This window comes from Stegostoma tigrinum, chromosome 13 (assembly GCF_030684315.1).
Source record: "Stegostoma tigrinum isolate sSteTig4 chromosome 13, sSteTig4.hap1, whole genome shotgun sequence".
Classification (NCBI taxonomy): domain Eukaryota; kingdom Metazoa; phylum Chordata; class Chondrichthyes; order Orectolobiformes; family Stegostomatidae; genus Stegostoma; species Stegostoma tigrinum.
The window spans coordinates 68276120-68289074 of record NC_081366.1 but is presented as its reverse complement, the minus strand read 5'-3'; the positions used below and the strand labels follow the sequence as shown (position 1 = coordinate 68289074).

Here is a 12955-nt window from a genome sequence, read left to right as displayed (position 1 = left end):
CTCTGCTTGGTTTCCCCGATGTAGAGGAGGCCACAATGGGAACAGCGGATACAGTATATCAAAGTTAGAGATGTGCAGGTGAACGTCTGTTTGATGTAGAAAGTCTTCTTAGGGCCTAAGGTGGGGGTGAGCGGGGAGGTATAGGGGCTAGTGTAGCACTTGTTTCGGTTGCAGGGAAAAGTGCTGGAGGTGGTGGCGCTGGAGGGGAGTGTGGAGCAGACAAGGGGGTCACAGAGAGAGCGGTCCCTCCAGAAAGTACATAAGGGTGGGGAGGGAAGAATGACTTTGGTAGTGGGGTCAGATTGCAGATGGTGGAAATGTCAGAGGATGATGCGTTGGATTTGGAGGTTGGTGGGGTGGTACGTGAGGACGAGGGGGATTCTGTTTTGGTTATTATTGTGGATAGGGGGTGTGAGGGATGAGTTGCAGGAAATGCGGGAGACACAGTCGACGGCACTTTCGATCACCGTGGAGGGAAAACTGCGGTTCTTGAGAAAAGGGAACATCTGGGATGTTCGGGAGTGGAATACCTTTTTTCGGGAGCAGATACAGCGGAGGTGAAGGAATTGGCAATAGGGGATGGCCTTTTTACAGGAAGGTGGGTGAGAGGAGGAATGTTCTGGGAGTCGGGAGGCTTAAAATGGATATCAAAGAGGTCCAGGTAGGAGAGAGACGTGTCAGAGATGGTCCAGGTGAACTTAAGGTTGGGGTAGAAGTTGTTAGTCAAGTGGATGAACTGTTTGAGCTCCTCGTGGGAACACGAGGTGGCGCCGAAACGGTCATCAATGTAACGGAGGAAGAGATGGGGGTTAGGGCCAGTGTAACTTTGGAAGAGGGATTGTTCCATGTAGCCTACAAAGAGGCTGGCAAAGCTTGGGCCCATGCGGGTACCCGTGGCCACCCCCTTTGTCTGTCGGAAGTGGAAGGAATTGAAAGATAACATGTTGAGGGTGAGGACGAGTTCGGTTAAGCGGATGATGGTGTCAGTGGAGGGTGACGTTTCGGGTCGAGACCCTTCTTGAGAAATTCATTTCTGAAGAAGGGCCTTGACCCGAAACGTCAAACTTTCCTGCCCCTCTGATGCTGCTTGGCCTGCTGTATTTGTCTAGCTTCACGCAGTGTTATCTCAGATTCTCCAGCATCAGCAGTTCTTACTATCTCATTTGACCCATTGAATCTGCTTTGTCATTCGGGGAGATCATGGCCGATTTTTGTAATCCTCAATTCCATCTTCCTGCCTTATCCTTCTTTTCCCTATTTCCCTTATTGGTTACAAAACAGCCTCTCAGTCTTGAATTTTCTGAACAAGCCAGCCTCAATGGTTTTCTATGATGAAGAATTCCACAGATCCACTACTGTCTGAGAGAAGACATTCCTCCTGGTCTGATTTAAATGGGGAAACAGTCTTTCCACATGCATCATATGTCTCCTGTCATTCTTCCAACCCAATCAACTGAGGCCCAACCTACTGAACCTTCTCTTGTAAGAAAATCTCTCTGTACGCAGAACCAACCTGGTGATCCTTCTCTGAACTGCATCCAGTGCTACAGCCCCTTTGCTTCTCTTAAGGGCCTGAAACTGTTCATGCGTATTCCAACTGTTGTCTGGCTATAATTTATAGTTTTAACTCTCCTTGTAATCCATTCCCTTAGAAAGAAAGGCCAACAGTCCATTTGCCTTTCCTATCACATAATGAACTTGTATGCTAACCTTTTGTGATATGCACGAGGACTCTAAATCCCTTTGTACTGCAGTTTTTTGCAGTTCTTCCTCATTTCAATAATATTCAGCTCCTGCATATTTGCTGCTAATGTGCACAACCTTGCACTATTCCTCATCATATTCCATCTACCAAGATTTTGTCTACTCCCCTATGAACTCTTATTTCATCGTCATAGCTGTCTTCTGTGATTTGCGAACTCAACAATAGTATGTTTACTTCACTGAACCATGTTGTTCATTTATATTGCAAATAATTGTAGCCTCACTACTGATCCCTGTGCTATTCCACACATTACATAGAACATAGAACATTACAACACAGGCCCTTCGGCCCTCGATGTTGTGCCACCCTGAAGCCCATCTAACCTACACTATTCCATGTACGTCCATATGCTTGTCCAATGATGACTTAAATGTACTTAAAGTTGGCGAATCTACTACCGTTGCAGGCAAAGCGTTCCATTCCCTTACTACTCTCAGTGAAGAAACCACCTCTGACATCTGTCCTATATCTTTCACCCCTCAATTTGAAGCTTATTTAATGCCTTTTGAAAATCAAAAAGTGTAACACCAAATTATTCTCCTTTACTTTTCATGCTTGTTACCTCTTCAATGATGTCTTCATAAATTTGTCAAAAGTGATTTCCCCTTCATGAAGCCAAGCTGATTCTACTTGATTGTATTGCCTAATTCTAAATGCTATCCTGTTAACTCCTTTATGATAGAATCCACATTTACATTATAATGTTTGAGAGTCTAAAACTATTTTCTTGTGTACCATTGTTCATCAACTGTCTTTTCTGCTAAACTTCTATCCCAGCCCAATCCAGCCAACACTGTCCACATCACTTTGTAATTACCTTTATTAAAGTTTAGCACTGTTGATATTGAACCAAGTTCCTTGTTCTCAAACTCAGTATGCAATTCTACCAAGCTGTGGTCACTGTTCACTCGAAGGTCTTTTACTCTGAGATCCTTTCTTGTTAGTGTTCTCATCTCTCCCTACCCAGAATCTTGATGAAGTTCCCTTTTACATCCATCTTCCAACCTCCAACCTCTGTATTCAACAGATTCCTGCCAAGCTACCATTTCTTTAATGAGACCATTACCAAATATACTTTTCTTTCCCCTTTTCACATTTTAAACAAGACTGTTGCCTCCATGTCAACCTGTTGGATTCCTCAGTCATTCCAATATTGCCCCCTCATCTTAAGGCACTTTCCATGCTTTTCCATTCCCAGAAGTGATATCTATCATTTCATATTATTACTTTTCAGGATATTTATATTTGCCAATTCTTATATAGAATCCTTGCAGCGTGGAAACAGGCCCTTCTGCCCGACAAGTCCACATTGACCCTTAGAGCATCCCACCTTATCTACACATTACTGAACACTATGGGCAATTTAGAATGACCAATCCAATTATCCTGCACAGCTTTGGACTGTGGGAAGAAACCGGAGCACCCAGAGGAAACCCATGCAGACACTGGGAGCATATGCAAATTCCACACAGACAGTCACCTCGGGGTGGAATTGAACCCGGGTCCCTGGCGCTGTGAGGCAGCAGTGCTAACCACTGAGCCACCATGCCGCCCTTTTAAAACTGGCTTAATTAAGTCCAGTCTAACAGGATTTCAAAGATCACTTGTGCTTGTTCATGAAATGGTGTTAAGTAGTAGTCATGTGACTTTTATGTTTGAAGTAAGTACTTTTAAATTCCTGTGTCAGTTTCCAATACTTTCCTCAATTATGCTTATTTCATGGTAAGCAAATATGGATAAGGAGACCATACAAAAGAAAATTCTGATTCTGATCAGCCTTTGATAAGTATGTAGAAACATGTCAGTTTTGTGATAATATAAAATCCAGGAACCGGTTGTGTTGTACTTTCTTTTCTTTAAACATGACTGGATCTACTAATCCGACATTGCTTAAGTTATTTGCCATGCAAACTTACAATAACAGGATGCCAGAAATTGGGATCCAACTGCATTAGAATTTGATGTTTGATATTTAGATGGCATGTTATCCTTGCTCAGTGTTGCACAAGTGGAAATGCCAACAGTGATTCAGATAGAGCACCAAGAAAACATAAAACATTTATATTTCTGTCTGTTAGTTGGTCAGGCTTTTCTCATAAATTGAGGGTAAAATTTGTGGTAGGTCACATCAAACCCCTTACAAAGCTGCAACACTTGTGTTAAAAGAAACTGAGTTCTTAGTTATATTGATCCAAGAGATTGGTGTTAACCTTCAACGGAATAATTTAATACCAGTCAAGCATGTTTTAATGTCAGTTGAACAAAGTCTTTTATCAACTGAGATCTTACAATTAGCAGACTGCTTCTTAACTGACCAAATACAACTCCTTCTGAAGGAACTTTTCTTTCTGAAACAAGAGATGTACATTTTCACTTTTGAGTTATAATAGCCTGCATAACCCGAGTCAATAGAAACAGAGGAGTCAAAGCTAAAGAAGTGAGCTCTTTGACTCCTGTGACAATCTTTTTATAGGTGTGATTTAGTTTCAGAGCTGATTCGAGAACTTGGCACAATCTAATTAATTTTTAAGAGCTGGCGCTCTCTCCCTCCCTCCCTCCTCCAGCGAGGGTCGCGTGATAATTGTAAGGAGTGCCGTCTGTTGCTGACTCTTGTTACCTCATCCGCGGACACTGAGGAAAATTGGTAGTAAAGCATCTGTGTTTCCACACAATTTCTGTTCGTTCACTGTTACCCTCAAGGATGAGATCAGTTCAGCATGGACTGCTTTGAACCTGTTATCTGTTAGCCTGTGTAACATTTGCTGAACTAGATCGTATCCTTGGACCACTTTGCTATTGGCACTCTGCTATGAAAGCAGGTAGTAGGTGAACAATTGATCACTATGGAACTCCTTCTGCAACAGGTGTCAAAATCCAGCTACACTACTTGCACATTTTTAGCAAGGGCTACATGTGCTTTTACTTTCAGCTTTAATTTTCTTTTCCATCTTAAAGGTTGAAACAGTTGCATTCAATTTTTCGTTCAAAGCAAACTGAGTTCTGGTAAGTGTTTCATGGTTGAAGAACTAATATGAATACTTTTTTCTCTGCAGCAGATAAAGAAGTTGAGAAGCCAAAAGAATCCATCAAAGAGCCAGCAGAACCCGAGCCAATGGAGATGGAAGAGGAAGAGCCTAAAGAGGAACCTCCAAAAGAGAAGAAGGAGGTCTGTGAGCAGGCTGTATAGACAGTGGCTTCAGTCCATTCAAGGGAAGAGTTAGACACCGTTCTTTCCCCCCCAGTTGTGCTTAGGCCAAGCACGGAATGACTACATCAGCTCCAGCTGAGTACAGCTCACTCAGAACAAACTAGCATTGAAATTTGGATATGCCCTGGTCTGAATGTCTTGACTGCCCAAATGAGTCATGCTTTGAAATTATTGGATTCCACAACCAATTCTTTTTTAAACTGTGGTATGAGTGAAAGTAAATTACAGTAGATTGCGTCTCACCATCATAGATTAGTAATCCAGACATATGGACAAATAATCCCAAGAAATAGAGTTCAAATCCCACCATGTCAATTCGAGAATTTAAACTCATTTAAAAAAAATCTGAAAATAAACAAGTTAGATGAAAAAACAAAAAAGTGACTTAGATTGTTATTTAAAAACCCAATTCGTTTCTTAATGCACTCTAAAGGAAGAAGAAACCTGTTGTTGCCTGATCTAGTCTATGTGTGACTTCAATTCAACTGACTGTTGACTGCCCAAGGCCATTAGAATTACCTCCTGTTGATGTCAGAGAGAGCCTGCCGCAACCCCACATTGCCAATGATCTCTCTTTGAAAAGAAGACGTCAATATTGTTAGTAATGAACACCCTTCTTTTATGTTTTTATTCCAGAATGCTTTGAGAATAAATACTTCTTCAGTATCATCAGCCCCATCACTGCATTGGTGCCAACATGCAGTTGGATTTTTTTTGAGCTTGTGTCATGTAGTACTGTACTCTTGCTTTGAGCACCTTGAATGGTTCCTACTCCTAATGTGTATTGTTTCACACTACTAAAGATATTTGGTCACAACCAGTATTTTGACAATAATATGGCTTCTACAGTCGGTTACCGTAGCAAGGGTGTCTCAGTTTGCAAATCTTAACCATCCCAGTGTACTCAACAACTCCTGCTTCTGCTTACATTTCTTATTTGCTGTCTTGCCCTTTTTGAATCCTCTGGGTCTGGAGATATGCAATCGATTATTTTTTGCACTGTTACCTTATTTGGAGAAATTTGCAGTCAGAATATCAAAGCCTGACAGTATCTCCAGGTTGTGAGAGATGAAGGTTCATGGGTGTATTCATTTCAACTTTTTCTCCTGGCCTGTAAGGCTCTTTGTTAGCTCATGTACTGCTTGCAAAGATAAATACCTTTGAAAATTCCTGTTGTGTAGCTTTAATCACTAATCTTCGACACTACAACTATTTGCTTGCCTATCATTTTTAGGAGCCAAAAGAGGAGGTGTTGACTGAAGAGGAGAAGGCTGCACAAAAAGCCAAACCTGTGGCCACCACTCCTGTCCCTGGCACACCGTGGTATGTATGCAGATGTGTTCACTAAGCTGGTGCTCCTTGGGCGTTTGTTTTTGTATCTATGAAATTTAAAATAATCTTCAAAAGTAAATAAACTTCTAAGGTAATAAGTCGCGAGATCAATATTCCAGCTGTATTTCCTGTATACTGCTTGATATAGTTGTGTCACAACATGTGGCTGACAGAGGAGACTTTCAAACTTTTAATCTAGGCTGGATTTTTTACTAGGTTCCTGAGGTAGAAGGATAGTCTTTTGCACTCAGTTTCACATTAAAAATCCATAGCTTGTAGGTTTTCATTTTGAATGAAACCTGAGTGCAGGATATTTTTGCATTATTTTATGAAAAAAAACTATATTTTTCCAATGTAAGTCCATAATTTCTGTTCTACTTTTTCTTCCGTTCATGTTTGAAAATCAGCCTTTATTTTGGTGTTAATTGACTTATTTATCTTTGCCATTTCTGAATTGAGTGGGTGGACAGGCAGGCAGCCTTACTTAAGTTGAGGCACTGTTTTATTTCAAATCGGGCTTATAACGGTGCTTGAGAGTTGCAGCAGACTCAGTTCAACTTCTCTCTCGTGTTGAGTTTGGGTATTTGCTTTGGGGGAGGGAGTCCTCAGCATTACGGCAGAGGAACAGGAATGCAGGCAATATTCAACTTCAAATGCTTGATCAATTTAATTTGGTTTTGATCAAGCTGAATTGATTTGATGTAAAGAAGATTTTTCTTTTATTTGAGCCAGGACTTGTCTATCTAGATATTTTTTCACTCTTTGTCTCGGGCCTTAAGTTTTACGCTTTTAAATTTTGGTTGATCCCGACCTAACACCATGCAATTTCTAATGCGCTTTGCTAGCGACCTCAGTGAACTAAAACTGCACTCATCATCCACTCTCAAAATGCTGAAGAAAAGCAGCAGGGAGCACTGAATCAGTGACTTGTAAGAAAGCCTGACATTTGCTTTCTGTAATAAATGTCATCAATTCACTAGTGCCAAATTAAATGGCACTGTTGAGATGCTGTGTCCTATTGAAACAGTTTTTTCACACAATTTTTCTTTCCAGTTGAAGGCATCAGAAGTATCTGTCGAGGTATTGTTATTTTTAGTCCCCTTTGCTTTTGATTACCCATAACTTGAAATCCAAATACTGTAGTACTCTCTTTCAAATTTGGACTGACTTTTGAAACAGAAATAGAAATTGCTGCAGAAACTCAACTGGGAGAACTTCAAAGGAAGGGCCACTGGACCCGAAACATTAATTCTGCTTTCTGCCCACAGATGCTGCCAGCCTTGATAAACTCTTCCAGCAATTTCAGTTTTTGTGTCTGATTCCAGCATCTGCAGTTCTTCTTCATTTTCTTTGGGACGCACTTTCCTTGCATTTCACATGATGTGCTGTTCATTCTTTACAGACTAATGGATAAGTTTTTTTAAAGCTTAATCAGGTTAGATTTGTTCTGGGTAGTGAACCCTCACTCCCATGGCCCGGTGGATTGTTCTTTTGTTAGTAGAAGATAACAGTGGCCGGCAACAGCCCATGATAGAGCAGCAAAAGCAAAATCTTGACCACTGAGCGAGTCAGCACTAGGAAAGAATATAAACATACAGGTATGCTGCCAGTAGATGGTGCTTGGACACTTTGTTTACAAAATGTGACAGATAACTTGGTTTAAAATAATAGCACTCCTCATTTGGATTGTACTTTCAGCAATCCTTGACTCGTCTTCCCATCTCACAACCCATCTTCTGGAGTGATTATGCTATTTTCAGTCTTGTTGGTATTTTATCTTGTCTCCTACCACTTTTCAACCTCTGTATGCCCCTTTTGTCTGTGTTATTGATGTTGTGATAGTTGGGAATTTCCTCCACTGTTCATCATTTAAATTGAGGTTTTCTTCATTTCAGATGTATCTTCCACTCCCAACTACTTGTTACCACATGCTTAATACTTCTAAATGTCTTTGAATTCTCACTCTTTCCTCCATCTTACATCCTTCTTTCAAAATCTGTACTTGCTGATGCCTGCTCACCTTTTCGGGAATTGCTTCATCTTTTCTATACTTATCAATTTTTGCTATCTTATACAATAGATGTTGGTCCTTAACCTAGGTTTGTCACTTCTGAAAAGCTATCTAATTTTCTGCAAAAAGGCAGGCCAGAGTTATGATTGCTGTTTAGTAAGGAAGCATTTGGTCATAGGTTTTTTTATTGGCATTGCAGGTGTGTTGTATGGACTGGTGATGAGCGGGTGTTTTATTATAATCCAACAACCCGCTTGTCAATGTGGGATCGGCCAGATGAGTTGGTTGGAAGAGCGGATGTGGACAAAATTATCCAGGAGCCGCCTCATAAAAAGTCTGAGAATGAGAAAAGACCCGGTAAGCAATTCTGATCAATGTCTTGATTCCTTGCGATAACATTGCTTCTGATGTAGTATATCTGATGCTTGAACTGGCAGTTGGAATTATTCTCCATTGTCAGAACATGTTGAGTGCATCGCTGAGACAACATAGCTTCTCTGTGAGATCTTTACTTAATGACGTAGTTTTTTGAGTTCATGGGATGTGATTTTTGCTGGCTGGATCAGCATTTATTGCACATCCCTAAATGCTCAGGGAGTAATTGTGGGGCTGGAGTTGCATATATGCCAGATCAGGTAAGGAAAATGGATTTTTCTTCCTTAAATGATAGCAGTGAACCAGATGGGTTTTTTCTTACAACAATTGACAATGGTTACATGAATGCCATTAGGCTAGCTTTTAATTCCTTGTTTAATTGATTTAAAGTTTCACCATCTGCCCATGATGGGATTCAAGATTATCTTTGGTCATTCTTTTTGTGTTAATTGATTGTGGTTGACCATTCTACAGAATGCAGGACCTAGGTAGCCCAGAGTTTTAATTTTAATTGATCAGTGGACATAATACTTAAAGTAGTGTTCTTACAACGGTGGAAAGTTGCGGTTTTACTGACTTTCTCATTTTCGATTTGTTTCCTTCTGTTGACATGTAGACTGATGTGAAGTTACATGTTAATTTAAATTAAGACATAAGTTTCACTCAGCAATGGCACTTAGTAAAAGTATGAGCTTACTTAGAGTTTAGCATGAATTATTTAATCGAAGAACTAAATTGTTTAACAAAAATTAATCTTTTTATTTAATTTTGAATAAAGCAAACTCTGCCAGTGGGGCAAAGAAATTTTGTTTCCACATTTAAAATATTTTTCCTTTCATCAAGTTAAAGAAGAGACTGAACCCCCAGAAGATGAATATGATGATGAACCAATTAAAGCAAAGAAGCGAAAGTGAGTATGTAAAGCCTGATAAATCTGCCCTGTGCAGGAAGCCTTAAATGCAGCCTGCATTGTTTCTTTTCCTTTCGTCTGGTTGAATGCAATGTGTTAAAAGCAGTGTATTGTTCTATGTATGTATGTATGTAATGTTAAGCAGTACAACTCCATTCTTTTCCCTTTCCTTCTCAAAAGCACCATCTCCAGCTTAGGTACAGTTCCGTGTGTGACAGATGCCTATTGGTGTTGCACTCATGTGGATATTCTTGAAGTGGGTGTAGTTGGTAACTTGCAGCAGCTTCCTGTGGCCCCATGCAATCGTCTATTTCATTAACAGGCTTGTCTCTCAGGGTTCCTATTTAGCTGAAATGAGGGAAATGGCGTATGCAGGAGGGCAAGCAGGAGACAGGATGAGGATTATGGGGAAGTGGAAGGGAAGAGTGCAGTGGATAGATAGGGACAGGGAGAGACAGAGACAAAAGCACTTGCACAAATTGGAGGGATAGGCATAGAGAAATATTAGTATGCAAATGGTAGTGGTTCATCGATGAGTTCAAGAGAAGACTGGAGACACGCGCACACCTTTGTGTGCAGTAAGGACCAAGAAATACTCATGGATACTCGGAGAAAGAGCGCGCACAACGCTTGGACATGGCTGGGACGTATCAATAGAGAGAGACGGACACATTAAGTGCAAGCAAGAGAGGGGAATGGACTTTGCTCCTCCTTCCTCCTCTCCCCTCTTATCCTCCCCCACCCTCCACCCCCATATGAAGCAGACTAGAAGGTGCATAAAATGTGAGCTGAAAAGCCACTTCCATATAAACTTCATTAAAGCCACCTCAATGTATATCACTTGAGGTGTTGTTTGGCACTTTGCACTTGTCACTTTTTTCGAGTCATGCATTTATTTAAATTTGTTGTTTACTAAAATAATGTATTATTTCAGGTTTGTTTTGCAATTCATGTGCAGTGTTGTGCCAAACGTGTGCCTTTGTTAAATTTGTGCACTAGTGAGTGAGAGAAAAATTGAAATGTGTCCCCCTGTCCTCCCCCATGCAAAAAGATTGGTTACCCAGGTTTTTTCGGAAATAAACTGGACGTACTCCTCCATGTCACACACCATCCAGAATTAGAAATATATCACCATTCCTCCCTTGGAACTGGTCCAAAGTCCTGCAGTTTCTTTTCTAACAGCCACCTGGGCCTACCTACACATAAAGAACTATGGTAATTCCAAGAACGCTGTTCAACCACCACTTCAAGGCAATTTGAGAGGAACAATAAATGTAGACCTCACCAGCAAAGTCCATGTCTTACGAAAAAACACAAAATAAAACTGAAAATGGGATCAGATGTTTTTTCTTTAGTTGTGAAGTTGTAATTTTTTTGTGTTGAAATATATTGCAGGAAGGATGATCTCAAAGATCCAGAATCTGAGAAAGAGGCAGCTATGGAAGCTGAGATCAAAGCAGCCCGGGAGAGAGCCATTGTCCCGCTGGATTCTCGCATGAAACAGTTCCGAGATATGCTACTTGAGAGAGGGGTAAGAATGATGTGCATTTTTTTTTTGTACAAGATTTGGAAAGTAAGGCCTGGATCACCTATAGTAACCACAGTACCTCCTTTAATTTTGAAAAATTAAACTTATTTTTCTAATGAACCTGTTCAGAGATGTTATTGCACTCCTCTGGAGCAGCTGGGACTTGAACCTGGGCCTAGGAGTAGGCACTTCATCTCTTTAGCGCAAGAGGGCCCCAGTATCCCCGTTATTACTGTGGTCATTGATAGATTCTTATTCATAAACAATTGATAGACATTCTTACTCACTTAGTAGTGAAATCCAGACAGTTCTTGTTCCCTGACAGTGTTTGAGTTCAACACCTACCATTTGGTGAAATCTTGTGGAAACCTCATTTCCTAATGTAAAGATGTCATGAAAGGTCAGATTAATTCAAGTAATTTTGAAATAATTTCACTTTGTTATATTTGCTATCTGTACCTCAATTTTGCTTGTCAACTTGAGACACTAAGGGAGTGCTTAAGGCGTACAGTGTTGGCACTGATTGTACTAAGGGAGCCTGGCATGGAAAGAAGTAGAACCATCTCATTTCAGACAGATCATGTCAGCATTAATTGTATTTGTGTATATGAACCAAGGCAAGGAACTCTTCTTTCTGCTTGGCTCTTCCATCAACCATATTTTGCAGAATCTTGAGCAAGATTGCTGGTTATAGTTTTTTTCGGCTTGGGCCTACCATAATTAGTCAGAGAGTAAGAGAATTTATTTTGTTTTGAGACCTCTCAGCACTAAAAAAAGACAATTTAATCTCATTATTGGGCTCTGTCTCGTGCTAGCCCACATCATGGAACAGTTGTCTGCATCTGTTGAACCTTGTTTTAAACCCCACTGTTCCAGTACGTATCTTGGCTGTTTGAATCTCTCATGTTCCCCTATTGTGTTGGATAGTTAAGGATGACTCAGTATCTCATTTCATTCAAACAGTTTGGAAAATATCACTATTTGGCCCCGAACACTAATTTACATTTTGTCAACCAAAGTAAGTTTCAAGTCTTTATGATTTACTTTGTCCCTTCTGCAAATAAATTACATTCCTTTCAACCCTTCAGTTAGTAACTGTTCTGACTTGACTGTAAATTAATCGCATTTGATTTGGTTTTGTTACAAGGCATTTCTTAGCATCTTCCCAGCATTCTTAGCCAAGGTCACATGTCAGTTGCATTCGGATCAGGACATTATCCTTATTTGCACTGTAATGCAACTTAGAACAAGAATTTGCTGTTTCCTCCATTCAGATGCTGTAGAACTCTGAAGTACTGTGGGACTCATAAAGTAATTTGCAGTCATTTGGATCTTCAAGTGTTAGCAGTCCTAGCCAAGTGAATGAATAGCTATGACCTAAATCCTTCAGGGATTTTGATGGATTTTGTAAGTGAACTGTTCCTTAGCTGCTGTGGTGCATGTTAATTAGGTCAAATTTGTTTGCACATCCAAGATGGAAGAGTCCTCCCATTTTTGATAAAACTTTTCACAGAAGCTTTTGTAGTTTAGTCTGACTTTGTGATTCTCTTGGTTTAGCTCAAATCAGGGTGTCCCATTCAGCTTGTGTAATACTTGATTATTTTTCCCAATTTGCACAAAATTCTTGAGTCCACGTCTTGATTCCTCGGTGAAGCACCTTGAGATATTTTTGTATTTAAGATTGAACACTGTGTATAAATACAAATTGTTAATATTGCTGTGCTTACCTTTTTTGTTGGACAATGCAATGTAAAGTGATTACCTTGCCTTCAAAAACTGTACCCTCACCAGAATCCGATCTGTTGAATCCCACAGATCTTGCAGGC

General features: G+C 40.3%; 1 protein-coding gene across 4 annotated transcripts in view; it reads left to right on the top strand.

The window, feature by feature from the left end:
- tcerg1b (transcription elongation regulator 1b (CA150)) overlaps positions 1-12955 on the top strand; it is a 109573-nt gene that overhangs the window by 67107 nt on the left and 29511 nt on the right. For 2 of the 4 annotated variants that reach the window (XM_048543035.2, XM_048543032.2), the window contains 5 exons: positions 4822-4931; positions 6208-6296; positions 8516-8673; positions 9535-9601; positions 10997-11132. In XM_048543035.2, the coding sequence (XP_048398992.1) occupies positions 4822-4931; positions 6208-6296; positions 8516-8673; positions 9535-9601; positions 10997-11132 (560 nt within the window). Of the gene's footprint in view, positions 1-4818; positions 4932-6207; positions 6297-8515; positions 8674-9534; positions 9602-10996; positions 11133-12955 lie in introns of all 4 variants that reach the window. The other 2 variants (XM_048543031.2, XM_048543034.2) reach the window with 1 other exon arrangement.